At 38.8% G+C, this 26,918-nt stretch overlaps 2 protein-coding genes across 5 annotated transcripts in view; one reads left to right on the top strand and one right to left on the bottom strand.

The window, feature by feature from the left end:
* Positions 1-3: 3 nt before the first annotated feature.
* Positions 4-22,200, bottom strand: GDF9 (growth differentiation factor 9). Of its 2 annotated transcripts, none has more exons than XM_058166693.1 (5): positions 22,076-22,200; positions 20,335-20,427; positions 8,310-8,463; positions 1,472-1,827; positions 4-1,036 (listed from the first exon to the last, which is right to left on the bottom strand). In XM_058166693.1, the coding sequence occupies exons 3-5, from the start codon at positions 8,333-8,335 to the stop codon at positions 90-92; spliced, it is 1,329 nt and encodes a 442-aa protein (XP_058022676.1). In that variant the 5' UTR covers positions 8,336-8,463; positions 20,335-20,427; positions 22,076-22,200; the 3' UTR covers positions 4-89. The 2 variants fall into 2 exon arrangements, with proteins under 2 accessions (XP_058022676.1, XP_058022677.1); XM_058166694.1 differs by lacking the exon at positions 22,076-22,200 and adding an exon at positions 21,628-22,037.
* Positions 22,201-22,353: 153 nt separating this feature from the next.
* SHROOM1 (shroom family member 1) overlaps positions 22,354-26,918 on the top strand; it is a 42,145-nt gene continuing 37,580 nt past the window's right edge. Inside the window, exons 1-2 of one of the 3 annotated variants that reach the window (XM_058166676.1) lie at positions 22,354-22,524; positions 23,144-23,214. The gene's annotated coding sequence lies outside the window, so the exon portion shown is untranslated. Of the gene's footprint in view, positions 22,525-23,126; positions 23,215-26,918 lie in introns of all 3 variants that reach the window. The other 2 variants (XM_058166677.1, XM_058166678.1) reach the window with 2 other exon arrangements.

The following is a 26,918-nucleotide window of genomic DNA, read 5'->3' as shown; positions in this document are numbered from 1 at the left end:
GCTTTTGCACTTCATACTTTATTTTTCAACTAATTGGCAATTCACAATAAGGGAAAATACCAAACTACAAGGTTCATTACATCACAATTTTAACGACATGTACAAGTTTTCACTATCATGTTCCGATATTCTTGATATACAATTGATCTATCAGCCTCCACCTTCAAAACACTCAAAGGACTGTAGTCAGCCGGAATGCAGGAAAGTTCAGGGACAGAAGAATCCAGTTTCTCCCGCATAATATTCTGTATCACCGCGTGGACTGGAGAGCCATAGCGGTGACCAACAACTCTTGGACAGACACCTCTGCAAAAGTGAGGGTTGTACCTGTGTGGTGCAATTATCCATTTGTCCCAGTTCAGTTGACTGAATTCCATCCAAAAGCTGTGAAGCTCACATTCATTTTGAGGAAAGGAGAACTGTTTGTAATACTGACTTATGTTAAATATTGGAACTGGAGTGGTTTTCATTTCCCCATCTTCTTCTCTTCGGTGACGAGGTGCTCTTCCCGGTTTAAAGCCTTTCCTGGCCTCTTTCTTGGGAACTGTGAAAAGACCCTTTTTGTGAGTAGACGATGTAATAAAGTTCCTTCTGACTTGGAAAAAATTCCATCTGTGATAAGTGTGCTCGCTAGTGTCAACAGTATAGAGGAGAAGAAAAAGGGACCTTCGTGCCCTGTTGAAGAAACCATGATCAGAGTTGGGAGAACGTTTATTTTTCAAGCAGGTGACATTCACAGCCATATGGAGGTTTCTTTTCTTAGTGACTATCCAGGGGTGAAGAACAGTGGTCACATCAATCTTAATCCATTTGCGTCTACGTCCCAAATCCAGATTGAACACCATTGCATGTGGAACATCGATGCACACTTGACTGGAGGCATCACTTTCTTGAACAGCCATGTTGCAAACACAGGTAAGATTTGAAGCTGTAGAAACAGAGTCATCTAATGAAAAGAGTATGGCTGACTTCAGTAAGTGCTCTGAGGCAGTAACACAATCCAAGTTGAAAAACAGGTCCATTGAATGAAGATCTCCTGCAAAGAGATTGAAGAAGAAAAAATGTTTAAACTAAGCAGTCCTGCCCTCCCAGGTTGCTTCTCTTAATCACTTTATACTTTAGTATATTTGCAAATCAAACCAATTAATCTAAGACTTTCTGATTAGGCATACATTTTTTTCTGAGCAAATGGCAAGGCAGGCAGTTCTTTTAGGGTGGCAGCCATTTTGAATATCCATTTTTTTTAAAAAAAGCCTATCAATATAAAGCTTTGGAGAAACAACATGGCCACCACGATTGACATTTGACTAAAAAAAGATAATTTTCCAACTACAGCAAAATATATATTTTACACTATTAAAAGAGACCTCAAAGATGTATCCCATTCCATTGTATATAGAAGAACGAGCAAGACCACCCACATTTTGACAAGGGGTAAAAAATTAGTTACCCAAAAAAAGTTTTCACATACCATTAGTAGTGGGATGCTTGCATTCAGCATGTGGTGTGACAAGGCGGACAGTGTTGTAGAGATGGCTTTTGTTGGGCTTAAGAACACCTTCCTTGGTAGCAAACATTTTATACACCCTTTTCATGTAGTGTAGGGCTCTAGAATCTGGGGGTGGTCTTGAGACATCACTTTCCAAGCCCTGGGGATCACGGCCAGACAGCAGCTTGAAAAGAGCATGTGGGCCCTGGCCATTTTCTTTTGGAAGAACCAATGATGGAAGTGATGTCTTGAAGGCCTGCACCTCTGAGAGTGGTAATGGCTGAGAAGTCCCTTCATTTCTGAAACTAGGGAAACACAGGACCCCAGGAAAGAAGAACCTGTCCAAACAGAAACAAAGAAATAATCTTTCCAAAAGCTTCATGATGAGGATTAATTGGGCAAAGTAGCTATCTCCCCCATAACAGATCAAGGCCTCAAAAAAAAGAAGCAGCAGCAGCTCCTTCTAGCCTCTTAAATAAAGCTAATTAGACACCAAGGAAAGACACACCTGATGGTGTCATCCTATTTACTTCAGACTCCTCCCTTTGCAAGAGAATTAAGTAACGGCTCCTTTTTGCCTGCAGTTTAGTAACGTTAAAACCAGATTAGGTAAAATAATTTGGAACATGTGGTGAAAATGTGTGCTGTAACTCTACTTTCCAGGAAGTAAGCCCGTAATTCAAAATAGGATTTCCTTGTGGAAAGAGATTTAAGTTTGTGCTCAAGATTAGTTAGACCTGATTCTAAAACTACAGCTGTGCTTAACTTTAGTGCCAGATAGTAGAAACATTTAATCTGATAATCCTGTGCATGTTAGTGCTTGTTTGGGATGTGCATTGGCCTTTCAAGTGAAGACAAGCATATAGAGAATAATGAACTCCTGGAGGGAGGGAGAAAGGGTCAATATTACTACTGTATATTGCTACGCCTCCTCCCTCATTGCGTCGGCAGATAACCGCCCAGCCGCCCTGTTTCGGGTGACTCGTTCCCTCCTTCACCAGGGGGAGCAGGATGACCCGCTGCAGGGACGTGCTGAGGAGTTTAACGGTTATCTATACGATAAAATCGTTCAGCTTCGGGATGGGTTGGACCAAAATTGCGGTGACTCAGGTGAGACGCTCGACGGTGGTCTTGGTGACATTGTTTGGGATGAGTTTGACCCTGTGGCTCCCGAGGACATGGACAGGTTGTTGGGTAGGTTGAATGCCACCATGTGTTTACTGGACCCGTGCCCCTCCTGGCTGGTGCTGGCCACTCAGGAGGTGACACGAGGCTGGCTCCAGGCGATTACGACTGCTTCTTTGGTGGAGGGTGTCTTTCCGGCCGCCTTGAAAGAGGTGGTGGTGAGGCCCCTCCTTAAGAAGCCTTCCCTGGATCCGGCTGTTTTGGGTAATTATCGTCCGGTCTCCAACCTTCGCTTCGCGGCGAAGGTTGTAGAGAGTATGGTGGCATATCAGTTTCCCTTGCACCTGGATGAAACTGTCTATCTAGACCCGTTCCAGTCTGGTTTCCGGCCCGGTTACAGCACGGAGACGGCTTTGGTCGCGTTGGTGGATGATCTCTGGAGGGCCAGGGATAGGGGTTGTTCCTCTGCCCTGGTCCTATTAGACCTCTCAGCGGCTTTCGATACCATCGACCATGGTATCCTGCTGCGCGGTTGGAGGATTGGGAGTGGGAGGCACCGTTTATCGGTGGTTCTCTTCCTATCTCTCCCACCGGTCGCTGTCGGTGTTGACAGGGGGCAGAGGTCGGCCCCGAGGCGCCTCACTTGTGGGTGCCGCGGGGTCGATCCTCTCGCCTTCTGTTTAACATCTACATGAAGCCGCTGGGTGAGATCATCAGTGGTTTCGTGTGAAGTACCAGCTGTATGCGGATGACACCCAGCTGTACTTTTCCACACCGGACCACCCCAACGGTTATCAAGTGCTGTCCCGGTGTCTGGAGGCCGACGGGTCTGGATGGGGAGAAACAGGCTCAAGCTCAATCCTCCAAGACAGAGTGGCTGTGGATGCCGGCATCCCGGTACAGTCAGCTAAATCCGTGGCTGACCATCGGTGGCGAGTCATTGGCCCCGATGGAGAGGGTCCGCAACTTAGGCGTCCTCCTGGATGAACGGCTGTCTCTAGAAGATCATTTGACGGCCGTCTCCAGGAGAGCGTTCTACCAGGTTCGCCTGGGACGCCAGGTGCGCCCCTTTCTGGACCGGGATCCCTATGCACGGTCACTCACGCACTCGTGACGTCTCGCCTGGATTACTGCAATGCTCTCTACATGGGGCTCCCCTTGAAGGGCATCCGGAGGCTACAGTTAGTCCAGAATGCGGCTGCGCGGGTGATAGATGGAGCCCCCCGTGGCTCCCGCATAACACCTATCCTGCGCAGACTGCACTGGCTACCTGTGGCCTTCCGGGTGCGCTTCAAGGTTTTGGTGACCACCTTTAAATCGCTCCATGGCATAGGGCCGGGTTATTTACGGGACCGCCTACTGCTACCGAATACCTCTCACCGACCCGTGCGCTCTCATAGAGAGGGACTCCTCAGGGTGCCGTCAGCGAGGCAATGTCGTCTGGCGACGCCCAGGGGAAGGGCCTTCTCTGTGGGGGCTCCCACCCTCTGGAACGAACTACCCCCCGGACTTCGTCAGCTTTCCGACCTTCGGACCTTCCGCCGCGGGCTTAAAACATACTTATTTAATTGCGCAGGACTGAGTTAGATTTTAAATTTATGGGTTTTAAATTGGGTTTTATGTCTATATTTTTTAATTATCGGGCTTTTAGAATAAGTTTTTTAATTGCTTTTATATTGTATTTATGTGTTTTTAAGTGCCTGTAAACCGCCCTGAGTCCTTCGGGAGATAGGGCGGTATATAAATATGATCAAATAAATAAATAAATAAATAAATAAATATATAATTTGTTTATTTTCTGTTAACGTGAATAAAATGAACAGGCTATTCTATTTTTTAAAAAAAATTCTACAGTTTTAAGAATGATAATAATGATCCAGTGTAAAACAACTTTTCTTGCTTAAGCCACAATGAATGCCAAGACAATTTCATTAGAGTTTTTTCCGTGAATGGAATGAAGGAGAAAAATGAATTGCAGATGTTGCTGCTTGTTATTTATTAAAAGAACTTACGGTGGTTGGAAAAAGGAGGCAAAGAAATAAAATAAACAGCTTTCCAATCAGTTCCTCCAGCTGAATATTTTTAACTATCACTGGAGAGTTCTAACTAGAGTCCTTGGTAAATCTAGCAAGCAAGCCTAACTCCTGAGTAACAGTTTCTACCAAGCTCCAGTCTATAGTTAATGTAGAAGAGAAATCCAAAGACCTTCATAATGTTTCATTATACAGCTTCATAATACAGTGACTGGAAAGATAGATTGGCTAGTTAGCTAGTGTGTTGAATACCAGTGTATGCCTTTTGTCTCCAAATTACATACTGTTTGGAAAAGTTCCTTCAAAGTTCCTTTGATGGAGAGGAGTTATCACAAAATGAAGAGTAAAAAAAATATTCTGCAATCACCCAAAACAGCAAATGCAATGCTTTGGAACTCTAGAATGGATTTCAAATCACAGTAAGGCTAAAAGTATTCCTTACTATGGCTGTTAGCTTCAAAGGTATGGGTTTGTTTGTTTTTACAGATCTACAGTTTGATTTTTATACATTATATTATTTTTCCATATTTATTTAGAAATATCTCACATGAGCATTCTGTTGTACTCATTCCATAATGAGCATTTATTATGTGATTTTGAATTTTTTAAAGCAAGTTTTTAAAAGGTTTTTAGTATTTCATTTACATAATGTAATATATTTGTATATTTGATTATTGTTTCTTTGGTATTTACACAAAAATGTACTGGTTAAAGGTTCTTTCATGTTGAGTCAAACTCCTTCTGACTATTGATTTATTAAATACATTTCTATCCTACTGCAATTAAAAAAACTCTCCGTGCTATAGACATGTGGTAGAAATATGTAGGTTTTTGAAAGTAAGTAATATAAAACTGGTTGCCATTGGTCTCTTCCAGAATGTTTTTGTTTAAAATTCCAATCTAGTTTCCAGATCTGAGCTTTCCTAGTGTCTAGGTGTTGGTGTGTAAGTGGAATTCAGTTGCGGTTGGCAGAATTTCCTTAAATAATGTCATAGTTGTGTAATCTGAGTTTTTGTCTTTCTATTTAACATCAGACTTTGCTTGAAGGGTTTGTTCAGAGAATTATAGTCAGAGAATTAATCACTAACATTTAAAAATGTTATTTTGTGATATGGGGCTATTCAGAATAGGGGCTCTTCTCCTCCAGAAATGAGCAGCCTCTTCTAGGTAGACTTTATGAATTTATTACATTGTAGAGTCTGTCGTCTTTATGTATTCTTTATTTCTAAAATTCTCAGGATTTCCAGATAACCTAATTCCAGGCATTGTCCATGGCAGAGGTCTAGAGAACAATTCATAGAGAGAGGGCTTAGTTAATGTTGAGGAGTCCATTTGCTTGCAGTGGAGAAGGGAAACAAAGCTAATTGTGGATGATGACACCAACGAAGTAAGTGCAATACCCACCATTTTTCTTTCCCTCTTCATCTTCATGTAGGCTGAACAGGCAGACAGGAGAACAACAGATTGCTTTGTCAGAATCCTAAACTGGCAATTACAAAGACTTTGAAACTTAAGAACTGCACATCACTTTAGCCTCAAGAAAGCAGTGGGGCTAGAAAAGTTTGTAATCTGTTATAATAGATTAAGAAGACTCTACCATTCCTTTCATCTTCCATTCATTTTTAAGAGGCCATTCGTTTTTTTTAGAACACAGAAAAATGGTTAGTTATCTGCTATAGGGAAATGCAACTGGGAGGAGTATCACCAAATTCTAGGAAACAGTGGTAAATTCATCAAAAAATTGCCCTAGTCATGCTTAATAATTGATCAGAGAAGCTTGGCCTCCAAACAGATTTTATTTAAAGAATATTTTACAGATACTTCTGTTGAGATCTCTAACAAATCAAAGGAAGGAAGTTTGTTCTGAACTATTTCCTGAGTCTAAATTATTTTCAGGCTCTGTTTAAAAGAGCTGGACTAGAACATAGCCTTTCTGATCTGCAGGTATTTCAATAGCTCATCTACTTCTAATGGGTTTAGATTCAGTTATGAAAGCCTTTCTCTTCCATTCCTTATTTTGTTCCATTCTAGTTTTGGCAAATTTTCTTCTGCATTCTTTACTCTGGATCTCTGCTTGGTTCTGCTGAAGTTCAGGCATGAGAAGAATTTCTTGTTGGACTCTTATATGAGCTCATTTTCTGATGAATCCATTATTTCCCTGAAGTATTTTCTGTTAGGTCTCAGTTTTGTTAGCAGTTCATCTTTTCCTCATATAACTCTTGCCAGTATTGCCATATTGATGCTATTTTGTGTGGACTCTGCTCAGTGGTGGGATTCAAATAATTTAACAACTGGTTCTCTAACCTAATGACCAGCTGGGTAGGCGTGGCTGGGTGTTCATGTGACTGGGTGGGTGTGGCCAACTCGACATCACTCATGTCAAGGGACGCTTCTCCTCACCTGGCCACTCGTGATGTGGAGACACTGCAACAGTTGTAAGTGTGAAAAATGGTCATAAGTCACTTTTTCAGTGCTATTGTAACTTTGAATGGCCACTAAATGAACTGCTGTAAGTCAAGGATTACAAAAATACAAAAAGCTTCTTTGCTTGCAAAAAACTGCTCTAAATACCAATCATTAGATTAGAAATGCCTGCAATCCAGTTACAAATCAGGCAGGGTGCCAGGGCACCTTGAGGAATTAAAGTAGTTAAAATGCAAGGATAACTATTAGCAGACAACTCTTGCTCATAAAGTGAAACCTTTTAGCAGAGAGGTCATTTAAGCCAGCGGTCACCAATTTTTGTAGTCCACAGAAAAATTATTTGCATTTTTTATATTGCACTAAATTAGGGGTCTTCAAACTACAAATTACTTGCATTTTTTATATTGCACTAAATCAGGGGTCTTCAAACTACAGCCCCTGGGACGGATATGTGCAATGAATGTTTGTGTTGCTGCAGAGAGTATCCCCCTTTGGGTTCTATTTGTATGGGACAGAGGGGGGCAGAAATTCCAACTTGGTGTCTGCTTCGGCCTCCTGGTGTGGGGCTTTGGACAAAGGCTGAAGGGAAGTGCCTCTGCTGGCGAAGAGCCGGAGGGCCTTGTTCCAGTGAGACTACATCATGGCCTGGAACTGGCTGACCACCTCAGCCCACTGAGCCTCCAGGCGCCAGTACCTGGCCTTGCACTCCCACAGGTTTTTCCTCTGCTTGGAAAGTCTATGCTCCTAGTCCTCAGTAAGGTGCTTCTACTGAGCTCCTTCTCAATCAGATCCAATTTGAACTGACTTTTTTTGCCAATTCTTTCTCGTGGTGACTGCTTAGCTCCAACAAATGCTTCCTATTGGAGTGCTAAGGAGCTCGGGTGGGAAGGCGAGGAGTGGCTGAGAGGGGAGGGGCAAGTAGAGCTGGCAAGGTGCCCCTTGATGTGAGTGACATAGAGTTGGCCATGCCCACCCAATCACATGACCATCTAGCCATGCCCACCCAGCCAGTCATTAGGCAGATCATATTAGTGGTCTGCAGTATTTAAAATTATGAATTTAGTGGTCCCTAAGGTCCAAAAGGTTGGTGACCCCTGATAGAAGCTCTCCAGAAAGTGCGTGGGCATATTTGGGCTACAAAATGGCAAGCTAAAAAGACAAATTAACAAATTATATAGGGAACTCAGGTTCAAGTCTCTGCCCTCCCAAGTTTGTCAAGCAAGGCTGGTCTCACTCACCTCACAAGATAGGAAGTCATCCACATTTAAGGAGAAATCACATGCCCACCAGAAAGGCAGTAAAAAAATCAGTGCCAAGCTTGAATCCTGCCTCTTGGAAGTACACCCCAAAAGGACAGCGCCAGGAACCACTAAAACAGTGAAAGAAGACCCCCTCCCCAGATAGAAAAAGAAACCATGAGGCAGGAAAAAATGCAAACACAATACAAATAATTACAAATCACAATAGTTTAAATCCTTTTAAAACTAAAACACAAGCCTTGTCTGGCTCACTGCCAGAGTTCACACCCCAGGCAAACTCAAATGTAAACACTTGAGATAAGCCTAACTACAAAGACAGCAATTAGTGCTAGTAAAAGAGCACAGTAGCTGTTGCTTGTTAAACCAATTACCAGAACAAATAGACACAGCAACTAGCAAGATTTCTGAACCCTGCTACTTTTCAGGTACAGAGATTAATCTTTTTCCTTCCAAACAAAGCTGAATACGAAAAATTATCCCATCAATAAACACAGGATTAAACTTCACCAAAAACCAGTTTTAGACCAAAACTCAGCGTTTGAATGTCTAGCTAGCCAAGAAGCCTTGCTGAATGTCACTCATCTTGGTTCCTTGCATTAAAAGCTTCTTTCTGGCAGCTCTGCTTTGTTATTCAATTATTTTTTCAAAGTGCTGATAGTTGCATTCCGGCTGAAAGAACTCCAACAGGGGAGTATTTCTTCCCAACAGCAGTGTAAAAAGTTTAAAACAACCCTTCCCCTTTAAGAAAGTCAAGCCCCAGCAAAGTACCAGCAAAGGGGGGAAAAAACACCTCCAGAGAAGCTCAGGCACAGTAAGTCTGGGCGTACTGCCAAGAACCTTTAGCTGTTACAATGTAATAAGGGTTAACCAAGAGGCAGTTTCTGTAAGCAGGGCAATAAAGATTAGGCTAGAAACAACACCAGAATGTTTCTTTCCTTCCTGCCTTCCTTACAGGATTAGCCCTGTGAAGTGGAAAAAAACAAAAGATTTCTTCTAACAACCGGTTCTCCGAACTGCTTAGAAAGTTAACAACTAGTTCTAGTGAATAGGTGCGAACTGGTTGAATCCCACCACTGACTCTGCTCTACTTTGAAGGGGGCACTAATTCCCTGCTTGTGCCCTGTTTATAAGATTGGAAGATCTCCATTTATTCCTTGTTTCCTAAATTCATTAAGAGATACCCAGTGATTCAAACAAACCTTCTCTACTCTTAAACCATGGTTCTTTGTCTTGTGCTAGACTTAGGTTTGTGGCTGGTATCTTTTGATGAACAAACAGTGCTAGATATGGATTTGGCCTTGTAGCATTTGCTTTCCCCCCAATAATTTTAATGGACAGTTCTACTTTATATTATACATTGTTAAGTATTTGGATCAAAGTCCCATCCCACTTTGCTGTAAAAATCTTTCAGTACTCTGAATGCACTTGGTGCTTGATTTCTGCCAATTGTGGAATCATTATTCCTTCTTCCTAGAAATGGATGCAGTTCTGCATAGATAGGTCATAGATAGATAGAATGCTGAAACAATTGCTTAATTTTCTTCAGTTCATAGTCCTTTGTGTCTTGCCACTTTGTAATATAACAAATGTCAGATTCTAGGAAAAGTCATTTCCCTCTTAGCATTGTCATTTTAGCAAATTTCCATGGATTGGATCATTATAATACCATATCAATAGGATTCTGTTTCAACTTCTACTGATCCCTCTAGTGAAAATTCTGGTAAAGTTCATCCTCCTATGATTTCCTGTCACCTGTTGATCCCTCATTCTATCCTTATTTAATATGAATTTTTTTTTTTGGTACCTTGTTAGTCATGAGCTTGTGATATGCAATTGTTCTCTTTAACTGTGACCAGATTCTCATCAGAAACTATAACCTAAACCAATGCTTGTTAATTTTTTTGTCCCTCGGGACTTTTTCCCACTTCTAAAAAATTATTGAGAACCACAAAAGATGTAGGGGTTTGCATGGAATATGTTTATTAATATTTACCATTTTAAAAATTAAAATTAATGCATTTGATGCCACTACTGCTTCTCATGATTGTTTACGTTTCAACCTAGGCTGGCAAATAAATTTGATTTTGTGGACCTATGAGAGAGTCTGGAAGGATGCCCGGAGGTCCTGGCATCACTTGGAGGAGATATGTCTTGGAGGAAGTATGTCTGCTTATTGGCACTATAGGCAAATGATTGGGTTGCTGGATAGGCATGGCTTTATTAATTTAATTAATTGCTTGATTGATTTACCAGGCTGCCCTTTCCAAGTACATGATTCTGGACAGCCAACAATAAATACAAGCAGAACGAGTTTTGTGGGAAGATCATGTTTATTTTGTTCAATCCCTGCGACATCTGGCTCAGTTATAAAGTACAAACTGCATGCTCTCTTGACCTAGTGTATGTATCATCTGAACCGACAGCTGCTCACTTATTTAAAAAGCAGCAAGTGTGCACATCTAGAAAAATGTGTCGAGGTACAGGCAACCATAAGTGATACCCCTGTGTATTAAAGTAACAGTAAAAAAAGAAAAGAACAACAGAACAATTAAAAGGACAGTGAGAAGCATTGTGGGAGGCAAAGCCTCCAATATGGTTAGAACTTCCATTTTTAAAGTAGGAAAGAAACTAAGTGGGGTTTAGAATGGAACTCGGCCACCACATGGTGAGAGGAATTTGAATTGCTCTCTCCTATTGCCCTCTCATCTGATCCTGGAAGGGAAAAAAAAGCACAGAAAAGAAGATCCAGCACAAAAAATAGACATGAATTAAAGAAAAGAGAGTAATGATTTACTATAGAACAGCCAAAGCAAGTTAGGTTCCAAAACTGATCCTGGCTGGTTTGGATTGTTTGCTGATCTAAACTTTGTCTTCCCTCCTTTATATCTTTTCCAACATATGGGGAGCACAGACAGCAGATGAGAAACTGTTCAAGGGCCAAATTCCTAGTCAGCCATGGAAACACACTGGCTGTCTTTAGTCCAATTATTATTTCTGAGACCGGACTTTTTCCTTTGAGAATAGAGAATAAATTCTTTTTATTGGCCAAGTGTGATTGGACACACAAGGAATTTGTCTTGGTGCACCTGCTCTCAGTGTACATAAAAGAAAAGATCATCAAGAATTCTAAGGTAGAACACTTAATGACAGTCATAGGGTAGGAAAAGTAGGAAAAAAAGGAGGAAAAGTAGAAGGGATAAGGGACCATGATACCTGAGTGTAAACAACATTTGTAAAATCATTCCAGAATAGCTGGAGAAAGGGGAGGGAAAAGTGTTTCTGTAAAGTGTCACAGGGGGGCAGAAGTGCTATACACAGTTGTGATGATAAACCCCTGTTTCTGTTCAAGTCAAAGAATGATTTGATTTGAATGGAAACCTAGTCTTGAAAGGAGTAAACTTTCAAGAAGGAGCCAGAGTGAATGGTCACTATCCACAATCTTTAATTATATTAGCCTTGTCTTAATTTTATGGGAAAATATTATAACATTGGATATTTTCCTCAGTGGTATATTGGTATATTGGAAAAAGAAATAGATTCTTACACGCAGGTACTATACAAATTGAATCTCCAAATAAAACTAAATAATAAAAGGCAGAAATTTTTCAGGGATACCTGAAAATAACCACCTGATTATTTATAGGGTTACATCAAATTATGTTTATTTTTTGGCAAAACATTTTTGTTGGAGATGGATGGATGGATGGGAAGATAGCATGTCATCTAGGTTCAGCAAACATAGGAAAAATAACAATATAGGTTATAATGACCCTTTCTTTTCTATTTAAAGAAACTGCTAGAAGTATAACAATATATTTATTTTCATAAATTTAGTTATTGAAACTAAATTAATTCATCTGCCTGCCAAGCACATATTTCCCTCCAATCTGAAACTTTCAAAATTAAACATATTTTTTAAAAATGATAAGAAGAGACTTGATATATTGTAACTGGAGCATGATCAATTAGACAAAAAAGGAAATAAATACAAAATATAATTTTTAAAAATCCTTAGCAGATCTACTAATGAAAATTTGTCTTTATGCTAATCCATTTGAGTTGGCATTGTCTTTCCAGCTTTAATGAAGTGTAATTCAATTTTTATTAAACACTCATTGGTCTCTTGAGGAAAATATGGCAGTTCATCAGGTCTCTTGATAACTGGTTCCACAGTCTAATTGGGTTGATAACATTTTGTCTTCATTTGCACTATTGCAAACTATTGGATTGTCCTGTTGGATTATTCATCATTTGACCTGCTACCAACAGAACACCTTAACTTTCATTGACACTCTTTGTATTTACAGGGTGCAAGTCTTGTTTTGTTTTGATAGGCACCTGAATGCAAAATAATTGATCTCATTTGTAATGTTTCTTCTCATGAACTGCAGGTGTTGACATATTTCTTCTCATATTGCTCACAGTTTACTGTATTGTTTAACTTCTGTTTAATTTTGGTTCTACATTTCCTTTATGGACTTTATGGACTGTCTATATAGATAGTCCTTGACTTATGAACATAATTGAGCCCAAAATGTATGTCGCTAAATGAGACAGGTGAGTTTTGCCCCATTTTAAGATCTTTCTTGCCACAGTTAAGTAAGTCACAGCTGTTGTTAAGTTAGTAACACGGTTGTTAAATGAATCTGGTTTCCCCATTGACTTTGTTTGTCAGAAGGTCACAAAAGGTGATCACATGATGCCAGGACACTGCAACTGTCATAAATATGAGTCAATTACCAAGCATCTGAATTTTGATCATGTGACAATGGGGATGGTGCAATGTTCATAAGTGTGAATAAGTCACTTTTTTCAGTGTCATTGTAACTTCGAACGGTCACTAAATGAAATGTTGTAAATCGAGGACTACCTGTATAGGGATTCTATTTTACCTTGCTTGCTTCTCCGAAGTTTTTCTTTCCTATCTCAAAATGCCCCAGATTCTGCACACTATTTCTGAGTATTCGAAGGCTGTAACTTTCTACAAGTTTTAAACCTTTTAAAACAGCTCACTTTAATCCCTGGTTAAAAAAGAGGTGATGGGGAGAGAAAAAACTGTTTTTCCATGCTTGCAAAAATTAGGGATATTTAATTTATTATTAAGACTGTTTTATCCTGTCCAGAAGAATAGTTGCTCTCTCCTTTTTTTCATTTTCTTTTTTCTTTTCTTGCCTTTCATTTTTAAAAAGTATAAAAACAGTTTCATTTTTCTATGTTTTTCTTTTTTAAAATATATTCTGCAAAATTTATGAAGGCCTTAAACACTCTTCTCAAATATTTCATGCCCAAACTCCGTTCTCCATTAAATGTGGCTGGTGGTTTCAGAGTCTCCATTTATATTCTTTTTCACTGTTTGTTGTTCTTCTGGCTCACTTTCAGTCGCTGCCGCCAAAATGTGTGTAACAAGTTAGGAATGCTTTGAGGTTTGCAGACTTTCTTCCAACAGGGAAGACGCTGGTATTGCTTTTAACTCATTCCTTCCCGCCCAGAACTCCAGAACATGGAAACTGTATCTCACGGTTGTCTATGGAAATTCTCAGTCATCCAGGTCATGGTGGTTCCCAAAGGTGCATTTTTCAAAAGGAAACCGGACTTTGTTTTTCTTCATGGTTCTTTCATATTGCATGCCACCTGTCATGGTTCAGGATTTAACACCCTGCATACTTAATTGGAGAAAGAAAGAACAATAGGTTGATCCCTTTGTCATTTTTCTTTTGCTTTTTAGTCATTGACTAAATTGCAACTTTGGGACAGATTGTAATATTCTGGAATGGAACAATTTCTGCCTGCTCAGATATATAGAGTAGACAGGCAACATGGACAGGAGGGCAAAAAGACAGAAATAAAGTTGGCTCGGGATAGTTTTGCCTTCTAGATAATATAGTAAAGATGCAATGGCAGGATATGTCCTGCTAGAACTCGATTTAGTCACAAGTCACAAAAACTTTATTACCACATGTGGCCAGGATAAAACAACACAATATAAACAGGGTATAAGACTAGAGCCAGTTTGGTCCAGTAGCTAAGGCACCAGCTCCAATTTAGGAGACCCTGAGTTCTAGTCCTGCCCTGGGCATGAAAATCAGCTCAGTGATCTTGGGTCAGTCACTCTTTCTCAGTCCAGCTCATCTCACAGGGTTGTTGTTGTTGCAGGGAAAATAGGAGGAAGGAATATTAGGTATGTTCAATGCTTTGAGTTACTTATAAAAACAAAAAGTGGAAAATAATAAAATAAAATAAACAAATGCAAAAGATGCAGCGTGGGAAAAACAGACCTAAGTAAGGATCAAAAATGGATATTTTTACAAAAACTCCTATATATAAATAAGAAAGGAAGTACAGTAAGTAAATACATTTAAATACATAAACTTACTAGCCTCATAACAATTTAAGAAACCCTTTGGAACTTGCTTACAGTACTAGACTTCAAATGGGGATGAAGCAGCTCATTTGGAAGAAACAGCACATGAGTGACTCTCTAATCTGAAGAAAGAATATTTCGATGCAATTGTTTACCTGTGATATTTCCCTATGACAAATGGATAGAGTTTCTAGGGAGTGTCCTAGCTTTCTCACCACATATAATCTCCTGTACTAGCAAAGGATTTTTGATTCATGTTTGTCCCATGTTGTCTGTGTTGTCCATTTATTTTGTCCCTAACTACAGCATAATTTAACTCAGGAGAGAGGTGTTTGTGAGCTACATTTATTAATGTAATAAAAATACACCCCACCTCCCGCCCCAGTGACAGCCGATCACACGAGCCATTTAATGGGCTCCATCCCAATCTGGGTTCCCCAGGCGTGCTGGCAGAACCAGGTCTTCAGCGCCTTCTGGAAGAGTACTAGAGTAGGGGCCGTTCTAATCTCTGGGGCAATGATGTTCCAGAGAGAGGGAGCCACCACAGAGAAGGCCTTTCTTCTGGGTCCCTTCAGATGTATCTCCCTTAGGGATGGGACCCACAGCATTCACTGCCTCCCTGCTCTGATGGGTCAGGTAGATGTGACCGGCAAGAGACAGTCCCTCAGATAACCTGGTCCCCAGCCATGAAGGGCTTTGAAGGTGATAACCAGCACCTTGAATTGCACCCGGAAACAAATCGGCAACCAATGCAGCTCCCATAGGAGAAGTGATACATGTGCACACGGGGGTCTGCACAAAACCGTGCAGGCCGCTACATTTTGCACCAACTGGAGGTTCCGGATGCTCTTGAAGGGCAGCCTGATGTAGCGCGCGTTGCAATAGTCAAGACAGGAAGTGACTAAGGCATGAGTGACTGTGACTAGAGATTGCTGGTCCAGGAAAGGGCGTAACTGGCCCACAACTTGCATATTAGCATATATGATGCTAATATTTAAAAAATGCTGTTGGTTACCAAATTATTAACTCCAATTGAAAGTTCTGATAACTACCTAGAAAATCCATTGTAATTTTGGATTCAAATATCTGAAAGAACACATATTTATATGGGCAGCCTTTTAGAGAATAGGGTCACTTTTAACCCTACATTGGATAATGAGATTGGGCAATGCTTTTCCCAATGTAAGTTGTCTATCTATAGGTGCCTCATTTAAAAGTGAAGTACTTGCTGAAATTCTTGGGTTGTAAACTCCATTAGAAAGGTTACCTAGATGCTGATAGACCCTGGGAAGCAGGAGGCTATTTAATTTAATGGTAACAGAGTTGGAAGGGACCTTGGGGGTCATCTAGTCCAACCCCCTGCTCACGCAGGAGACCTGTACTAGGGATTCGAACTGCTGAACTGCCAACCTTTCTGATCGACAAGCTCAGTTAGCCACCTAGCTGTTGTATGTCTATGTATTATGTATTCTTTACCAATTTCCTTTGCAGTGGTATCCATATAAACCTAAAAGTCCTTAATCTTCATATTTGCCATAGATAACTACAGACTCTAAGAGGGAAGGTGACAATTTGGGACCCTGAGGAAGACATGGATTGTTTATAAAAGCCTTGTTATTCCTAGCCTGTATGCTCAGAAGAGATTTCTGTACAAGGGAAGAGGTGCCTAATTCTGAACCTGAACTTATCTTAGAGTCAACATGGATACCTTTCTACCTCCTCTGCCTTCTCTTGAAAACAATCCTGATTTGGATGACATTCAGCTGCCAAAAATTCCTTGCCTAAAACCTTTCTTTTGGGGGAAAAAGGGAAGCTTATTTCTCTGTTGCTTGAGAGTAGAGGAAGAGGAGAAAAGGTGGACATTATTTGTATATCGGTTGCTTCTGCCAGGATTCGGGGAGTGGGGGGGGGACAGGAAAATCTCCAGCATTCTCTGGGGACAAGGAAGGGAAAAAATTAAGAAGACGTAGTTTGAGAGTTATTTCTCACACTGATAGGAAGTCTAGCAAAAGTTTCAAAAATAACAGCAACATAATTGCATTTACCAAACTTCAAACCTGCTTCCTTATAAAAGCTCAAGAAAATTATGTTCGATAAATAGTATATATATATAAAAGTGCTACACTTGACATAGAGGAGTCACTTGATTTTTTGTGTTTTCACCTAACAAATCATCACCATCATCTCATCATCATTATTCTCCTGCTGCTTCTTTTTTACCTCCCGCCTAGGGAATTGAGGGAAGTATAAAATTTGGTTCTTGTTCTTTTGGCGGCCTTAAACATTGTCAATTGATGTTCAATCAATCAATCAATCAATCAATCAATCAACCAACCAATCAATCAATCAGAACAGAGCTGGAAGGGATCTTAGAGTCTTCTAGTCCAACCTCCTGCTCAATCAGGAGACCTGATACCATTTCACATAGGTGGCTGTCCAGTCTTATGTGATTTTGATATTGTCTCTCCACTTCTTCTCGGTCTGCCTTGTGTTCTTTGACTTTCTCCTCTTTTTGTATATGCCTTGTACGGTATGGACTACCATGATGTCCTCTCCAGGTGAGCAAGCCACTTTATCTCTGCCAATTGGATCTCTGCCAATTCTTTCTCTTATGATCTCATTTCTGATTTTATCTCTTCTGGTCATTTAAGCAGCTTTCCTCAAAGATCTCATTCCTGTGGTGACTAATTTTCATTTATGTTTTATTGTAAGTGCCCATGTTTGGTACCCATGTTTGGCGATGAATATGTTTTGTATGAGATGCTTCTTTGTACTGATTGGCACTGCCTTATGCTATAAGAATGGAGCCAACTGTCCTAATACTTGGTTTGCCTTATCACATCATATGTTGATCTCTTCATCTCATTCATTCTAGAAAACATTATTAATCTGAATTTTGATCCTTTTTCCTTGTTTTCTGTCTGGACTGCTAGGAGGGAAATCTGGCACCATTTAGTTAGTATTAGTGCTGATAGTTGGGGGCTGCCATTTTAAATTTTTCTTGCATATTATTACTTTATGATTATGTTGATGTTTTGATTTCTCTTCACTGTCTAGAGTTGCTTGTCTTGCTGTAGTTGTGCTGTAGTAGGTTGAGTGATCAAGCAGAAAATAGTACCCTAATCAAGGAACTACCAAGGAGCAAATTATATCCCACCCGCCACACTCCACAATTTAACCCTGAACTACATATATTCTATTTCTTGTAAAATATTTCTTGGATATAAATAAGTATAATTTTAATTTCCTGATTAAGTAGTTATGAAAGTTTTCTTTTTCAAAATTAATGTTTTCATATAGTAACGATGGCTTTAACACACACAAACACACATAAACTATGAACAAACTAAATAAAGTCCCTTCTCTGCTTCCAAAATTGATTGAACAAATTGTAATTCAGCAATCTTTTGCATTTGGAACATCTTTACTTAACCTTTATGTCTTGTGTTGTCTTTGGAAGTGTTGAGTATGGCTTCCTGAGTATATTGCATATAGCTTCTAGTTGGTGGGATGTGGGTAGCAGAATGTTGGCTTGTAAGGGAATTCCCTAGGTTAGAGATCCTAGCTTGTATGGAATAACATAAGCATACGTGGTGTAAAGCTGGGCTTTTGTTGCACTTGTGGCATGCTGGTCAAAACATGGCAAAACCAACAGTTCTTGTTTTTATTTAAATAATGTTTTTATTTAATCTTATTTTATTTAAATTGTGTTTAAGTCACAGTTGAGAATAAGCTACCAACTTAATATTCCTATAACTTTTCAAAAATTGTTATGTGAAAGTACCAATTGATTGAAGCTATGAAGACTGAATAAGCCATGATTGGAAGTAGTTGATGAGATCCTCAGAAGAAAAGCAGACGGTACAGATACGAATGTTTGAAGTGGTGGGTACAATTTTGATTTTCATGATGCTACTTGCTTTCATATTTTTAACCTTGGAGGTATCATTGCAGGCATAGATCACTTCAATGAAATTTTAGCCTTAATTTTCCACGTCTCATATCTTTGATATCATCTTTATGATTTTATAGCCATATTTATTGGTGTCATTTTTAATTGGATCAATTCCTTTGTAAGACAAAGGAAAATATTTCCATTATATAATGTTTAAATAAGTTAGAGGCTCTTTTTAGAATGCTTGTATTGGTGTGGTAATCTCATAACTTTAAGTTTAGTTACTTTTTTTTAAATTTAGTACTCTATCTTATTGATTCCAGATAGTTCTATTCCATTACCTAAGCAGGGATGAAATTCAGCAGGTTCTGGAGACCCGGTAGCGGAAATTTTGAGCAGTTCGGAGAACAGGTAACAGAAATTTTAGGTAGTTCGAAGAACTGGTAAATACCACCTCTGGCTGGCCCCAGAGTGGGGAGGGAATGGGGATTTTGCAGTATCCTTCTCCTGCCACGCCCACCAAACCAGGCCCACCAAGCCAACTAGGCCCACCAAGCCACGCCCACAGAACCAGTATTAAAAAAATGTGGATTTCACCACTGTACCTAAGGGTATACAGCAGGGGTAGTCAACCTTTTTATACCTACCGCCCACTTTTGTATCTTTGTTAGTAGTAAAATTTTCTAACTGCCCACCGGTTCCACAGTAATGCGCCATGTATCTTCGTCTGAACTTGCCTCTCGCGCATCGTGGATTGGGTTTGGGGAGGGGGGCGCCGGCTACCAGCTCTGCTTGTCTGTTACAACTGGGTGGTGTGGGGGGAGATGCGCGAGCCATTCTGGGACGAGGCTCTTTTAACATAACATAACATAACATAACATAACAACAGAGTTGGAAGGGACCTTGGAGGCCTTCTAGTCCAACCCCCTGCCTAGGCAGGAACCCTACACCATCTCAGTCAGATGGTTATCCAACATTTTCTTAAAAATTTCCAGTGTTGGAGCATTTTGTTTGCGATCGCGCTATAGCACTATTTAGTTTCACTTACATAACATGAACTAAACTTATGCACGGGCGATACAAATAGTATATTTTCAGAAATTTAAATTGGGAATTTTATGAAAACCTAATGAAAATGTTTTTAAATAATACTATAAATTTTTTTAAAAAGTCAATTAAATTAAAAAAAAGGAAAGTGCTTCAGTATCAGACAAAACCCCTACCGCCCACCATGAAAGCTGGAATGCCCACTAGTGGGCGGTAGGGACCAGGTTGACTACCATTGGTATACAGTATCTCAAAGTAGCTTAAAATAAATATATTTCAATGAACATCTCATCTCTGTGATTGTTTATCAATTAAAAATGATTTTTTAAAAATTGTATAGTTCCATTTCTATTTTTCTTTAAAAAACACCACCTTTCTGTCACTTAGGAAGGATGATTATTATTGTGACTTCCTTGCCCACATTGCTACTTATTCCCATAAATGTGCACAGAATGGAAACAGATACAAGATTAAGCTTGCAACTTAATGCTAAGATCAATTGTGCCATAAGAACCATCGGTTGTGCCATTAACCTGGTCAGATGGCAGATACCATGAGTCTGCAGTTATCTAGTTGTCTTTCATGAGCACCAGTTTCTCCTTCTGCTAGAAGACTATTTATTTATTTTTTTGTCACTGGATAAATCTATATCCTCTAAAGTGATCTGCTATTTGACAGTAGAGTGAAAGATGTCAACTTACCTTAGTTTTACAATAATGTCTGTTTTGTAGATGGAGTAAAAGAAGTTCTCGTTATTGACCTCCCCTCAAAAGATTGGTTATCTTGTTCTGGCTCTGCACAAAGGAGAAGAACAAGAATTGGGTATCTTTTAGGGTTTCCTTTATTTATCAATCAAATTTATATGACTGCCCATCTCACAAATGGGAGAACTAAAGCCAGCAATGAAAACGTTCTTCAAAAGCCATTAAAACATTAATACATAAATACAAGTTCATGAGAGAAGGCATCAGAATCTTACATAGGACACAACCAAGATGTGGGCTCCCTGTTATCCGGGGATCCTCAGGCCTGTTGAAAAAACTATGAGTGATTTGGCCTTCAAAAAACATCCTTCCCCACTGCAATTGTCTTTCATACTTCATGGTGCAAAATTCAAGCGAAACAGAGCAGGTTTATGGACTTACAGTTTACTATGAATAAAACTTTCCAGAGATTATTTGTGAAATGTTACCTTTAGGAGAATTTATGGTTCCCATGCCATCTCCTGGTCTTTACAGTAGTGGCCAAAATTGTGGAAATCTTTTGGGAAACGTGTATTTTTGAGGTTTGATGGCTAATAACACCATTTTTTTTTGGAGTTTCAAGATATTCATATTCCACTGCTGGAATGGCATGGGAATAGCCCAGATCCAATTGAAAATCTATGGAGCCGACTAAAGAAATTTGTTAGTCAGAAGTGACCCAGCAATAAAACCCAGTTAATAGAAGCAATCATTCAATCCTGGTTTCACATTATAACAGCTGCAGAACTAAAAGACTTGGTTCACTCCATGGGAAGACGTTGTAAGACCGTAATTCATGCTAAAGGTTACCCAACTTAGTCTTAACTGACATGATCATTTTTGTATATCTTGTTTTTTCCTATGGTGATAATTTTTGTATAGCTCATTTTTTCTACTTGTTTCACTTTTCTTCTTTATACTGTAACTGCTATTCTAATAGCAAATCCTTCATAAAAGTTATTGCATTACGTTCTTGATTAAATTATCTTTTCATTGCTATATAATTTTATGGTACTACTCCCCCCAAAAAGTGGTGTTATTAGCTAGTTTTAGAAAATACATTTTTCCCAAAAGATTTCCACAATTTTGGCCACTACTGTAGGTGTTTGGCTGCTCAATCTCTATGGACTCTTTCAAGTCACAAAAGGAGAAGGAAGTTTTTATTTATATACCCAGTTATAATTTTTGGAAGTCTTGCGAAGCGCTGACTGCTTCAGCTGAGAACTTTTTTTTAAAAAAAAATCTCATTACCTGAAGAAATTTAATTGAAGCTTTTGGAATTGTAGTAGAGGCCTTGTTGCCTTGAACAATTATTCTGCTGTCGAATGATAGTCTTTCCCAGCAGTTGTTAATGAATTATATATGGGATACACTCAGTCAATCCTAGATTATAATATGCACCTGACATATGAGAAGTCAAAATGTACATACTTTCCACACTATGATTTTCCTCATGCATATAATTTGCCAGCGTTTCTGGAAACCAAATATGTAATTAGAAAGTCAGAGAAAGAGCTGGAAGGGTTGCCAGAATATTCTGAAGCCAAACTTCACTAATGTTTGCAACATTAAAAAAAACAAAGAAAAAACAGGATAGCCTTACAATAATTTTCTGCAGAGACAAAGGAGGCATTTGAAATCCTTGCTGTAAATTAAGAGCCTTATAAACATGTAGCCATTCTATGCAGTATAGCAATACCTTAAAAGATTCTAGTTACAATCTAAGCCTTGACAGAAATTCAAAGCTGAATGTAAATCTTCCTTTTTATCATTTTTTGTGCTGGTAGGCGCTTCTCTTCTCTTGCATGAGAGGATCTGGGTCAGGCTGAAACACAGTTAGTCTGAAGCCAGCGTTTCAGGTTCATTATTTTAACCCCACCTACTTTCATGCGATTGGATGAGGAATTCTTCCAATTGCCTGTAAGATGTAAAAGTAGCTAGGGAACCAAAGAAAACTCAAAAGAGCTGCTTCTACTGTGCTTAAGGAAACCGTACTCCTAAATCCAACATAAAGGAAGAGCAGCAACATCTTGCTATAGATAGCATGACCAGGAATGCATATCATCTACATCAGTCTCTTTAATGCTTCCAAGTTGCTACTTTGGAAAGGGCAATTAGACTGAGGCAGCATCAAATGATGACAAGCAGGTAATTATGACTGTTTTATAATGATCCCCATATAGTCCTATAGTACATTGAGACAAATCCAGAATGATAACATGATATCTACCTTAAGTTTATAAAGTTTGTTGCCTAGGAATGTCGCAAAAATTTATGCATCTGAAACAACTTTTTTTTTTTAAGATAAAGTAAATTGAGATTTCTAAATGAAGATGAGCTTGTAATTGGCGGGGGTAGGAAGGCCTTCTTGTTGCTAGAATTTATAGTTTAGGGGTATTTTAAGGAAAAAAACTATGTACTGTAAGCAATTTGAATCCAGTTTGGTGCATTTAACAATGACAAAAAGATAACTGCATGGGAAACCATTCATTTATTTCAAGCAAGGTTGAACTGGAGCAGATGAGGAATTAACAAATGGAGCTATGTATGTTTTTTCATTGTTTGCATTTGAACTATAGATGACTTGGTTTTTAATGTATTAATTTATAGTCATACATTACTATAATATATACTATTTTCTATAAGTGTGGGAAACCTTATGAGAATCTATTGTGTGTAAAATAGTACTTTGGGGATTTTAGTCAGATTATTCTGAATTTGCAAATACTTTACAATTACATTATCTGCAGATGTTTGTTTAATTCAGGAGAAGCAAGTTCTTTCAGGACCAAGCATATTGGGATTGCCTTATCTTCTCCAGGATGCTGAGATTGTAAAGTACGTGAATATTATTCATTTTATTAGTCACTCATATGGGGTTAGTGAAGCCATCAGCTAAACTAGCAGCCTTTAATTATTAAATCATGCAAGAGTCCTCTAATACGATTTTCATTGCTTCCAGAGCAATCTTTCAGGCCAAAGAAATAACCAGAAGCTGGGTAAAAACAGTAACTCTTTCTCAACAAAATGTTCAAAGGGGGGAAAAAAGGCAGCAATGTTAACACAAATTAAATTCCATCAACACTAGAAAGGCCATGTTCCTTTGTACTGCAATATCATCAGAATATGTGTTTTTTAAAAAAACTTTGGATATATTTTCTGATTTTGTTTTAACTGCCACAAATGTAAAGTTATAGCCAGCTTTCAATAGGCAAACAATAAATAAGAGAATAAAATAATTTTTTTGAATAAAAATGTTTTACAATTTCCTTTGATAAAAAACTTAAGAAATAAAACCTATGAACAGTTCAGGGGATTTACCAAAGCTGTTCTACCCGAGTGGAATTAAAATTCTTTTAAATACAGCTGAAGATACATACATACCAGAAGAAATAATTCTGGGGCTACCACATTTTGGCTGCAAAACTTCAAGGAACCTGCAGTGCAAACTAAAATTTAGAATCTCTATTTGTCTCTGGTGCTACTGTGTTTCCCCGAAAATAAGACCCTGTCTTATATTTTTTGAACCCCAAAATAAGCATTTGGCCTTATTTTCGGGGAGGTATTATTTTGGGGCACATGGACAAAACCAGAGGAAATGGTGGGGACCAGCTGTGCATGCATTTAAATATTTTTGGAGAGGACTTATTTTCAGGGGGGTATTTTAGGGCATGCACTCAAAAGCCCAATTGGGCTTATTATCAGGGGATGTCTTATTTTCGGGGAAATATTTTCTAGTGGCTGTCGGGAGTATTGCAGCCCAGATGTGTCACTGTGTGAAAAGCTACAGTAAACAGTAGTCCTTGATATGTTCCCAAGTTTGCTACTGATGAGAAACGAAGTTGAACAAAAACTGCAGAAATGGCTAGATGTCTGGAAAGAATGTCATTAGTGAAATGAACCTTCCCAACCAGTCTAATAAAAATAAATTATACCCCTTCACAACCCAATGAATGTTTAAAATGACCAATTACAGGTAGCCCTCAACTTACAACGGTTCATTTTAGACCATTTGAAGCTACAATGGCACTGAAAAAAGTGACTTATGACTGGTTTTCATACTTATAACATCCCCAGGGCCATGTGATCCAAATTCAGACTCTTGGCAACTGATTCATATTTAGATTGGTTGCAGTGTCCTGGTCATGTGATCATCTTTTGCAACCTTTTGACAAGTAAAGTCAATGGGGAAGCCAGATTCACTTAACCGCCATGTCATTAACTTAACAACTGCAGTGACTCACTTAACAAATGTGACAAGATATGTCATAAAACGGGACAAAATTCATTAACTGTTTCACTTAGCAACATACATTTTGGGTTCAGTTGTGGTTGTAAGTCAAGGATTTCCTGTATGAGAAATATCATCACACTGCTACATCACTAAGGCAGAAATGGGAGCAATATTAATTTGCCGACATTAACATTCTGATTTCTGAATTTTAACTACATTAAGAGTTGTTACTTCATGGGAACTTTAGCTGAGTTTTGGATTTGTTTTATTCTGAACCATCCTGGAAAACATTAGATTCAAAGTCAGACAAAATATCTAAAATTAAAGGCATGTCCTCAACAGAAGTAGTAATCATCAAACCGCAAGAGGTCCAGATGTTATGACTTTGTTTTCCACTCATTCTCTGTAGCTTAAAGTCAGATTTGGGGGGGGATAATTAAGTTAATCTTGTCAGGGCAGTGAAGAGGCTGACTGCGATCCATTTTGGTTTATCATCATTCAAAGCCATACCATGACTGTGGTGAATTTGGCCAAGTAGCAGCATTAAAAGCTTTCATTTTTCTGATTTCAGACATTTTTTTTTCTCCTTTTTTCCTTGCTTTTCATTACCTTTTATACAGTAAATCTGGTGCTAATTGGGAAATAAAAGATGAAGTAGCAGCATCTGTAAGTGGGCCCTTTGCCTGTGATGGATGCTCTTTGGCTCCATAGGTCTCAAAAGTCTTTTAGGCAAGAAACACTTTGGCATAGTTAATGCATCATCTATACAGGGAAATGTAAATAAACCAGTTCTGGTGTTACATAAGTAATTCAAGTATTTAAGGAATGCTGCATAGCTCAGAGAATGGTAATTGTGTGGGGCCACACAAGGTGAAATTAAATCAATCTTAATAGTAACCCTTCCATCAATATATCTGACATTCAGGGTTTTTTTTCATAAAAGTGTTTGACTTAGCTTTTTACAGATACTTTATCATTTAAGAAACTATTAAGACTTGGAACAAAATCAACTGGGAGACTGTTTTTCTGATTTAATGTTTCCACTTAAATCAGATCAGCAGTTGAGGGATACAACATGTATGAGATAATTGCCTACTGAATTATATCCTTTTAAAAAGTAAAATTCTGTTACTCTAATATTCATGTAACAGCTATAATTCCATTTTTATGACCCCTTCAAACTCTTATAATAGTATATTTGATGCATATTGGGAGATATGAATGATATTTGTTGCAACATTCTGTTCTATGCAATCAACATTCTTGCAGATTGAATGGAGACTAAATGTGTTGCTTTTAAATCCCATTTAAAGCAGCGTGTAAAATAATTCATGGATTATATTCCATTGGTGGTGTTAATAACCATATGCAATCACTTAGCTTATATTCAGTGAATTATGATTTAATCATTTCTTGAAACTGTTAAAAATGTCACCAGTCAAGTACGAACACTTTCCCTATCCTGAAACAAAATAAAGGGGGAATAACGTAACATGTTACGTTAAAATTAAATACAATTTTGGAGAAAAAAACAGTGCATGTGCAGTTGTCAAAACATTGTTAAGGATATTTACATATTTAAAAATGTAAATTTAGGGCCTCTGTGGCTCAGACTGGTAAGACAGTCTGTTATTAACACAGCTGCTTGCAATTACTGCAGGTTCTAGTCCCACCAGACCCAAGGTTGACTCAGCCTTCCATCCTTTATAAGGTAGGTAAAATGAGGACCCAGATTGTTGGGGGCAATAAGTTGACTTTGTATATAAATATACAAATAGGATGAAGACTATTGCTAACATAGTGTAAGCCGCCCTGAGTCTTCGGAGAAGGGCGGGATATAAATGCAAATAAAAAATAAAAAAAATAAATAAAAAACCACTGTAGTACTTGAAGCTAAGCATTTAGAAAATATGTTCCTTGGATGTAACAAACTGTTTAACCTGCATGAGAATCCTGAAACAGATTGTGCTATCGTGAGCAAAATGATTGTCCAGCCATTTGAGACTTGAATAGCACTGGCAATTCCAAGTTGTGATTGCCAACCGAAAATTGGCTCAGCATCAGTGCACCTCCTCTACAGGGCTCCTTTCGCTACTTTTCACTGGAGGACGGTTGAGCGCAATTTTTAACATAATCACAGTGTTTTGGAATGCTTTTGGGCAGAAGATAGTTCTGAGCAGGTCTGAAATTAAACTAATTTGAAAGAGGAATTTGCAAACCAACTTAAAGTCAATGATAAAAATGTACAGTTCCTGTGTAATTCTTTCCTTTATGAGGGCAGAAAAATATAGAGGTATGAAATCTGCTG

This window comes from Ahaetulla prasina, chromosome 2 (assembly GCF_028640845.1).
Source record: "Ahaetulla prasina isolate Xishuangbanna chromosome 2, ASM2864084v1, whole genome shotgun sequence".
In the NCBI taxonomy this organism is placed as follows: Eukaryota; Metazoa; Chordata; class Lepidosauria; order Squamata; family Colubridae; genus Ahaetulla; species Ahaetulla prasina.
Note: the sequence above shows the minus strand (reverse complement) of the source record. Positions and strands in the feature narration are given on the sequence as shown.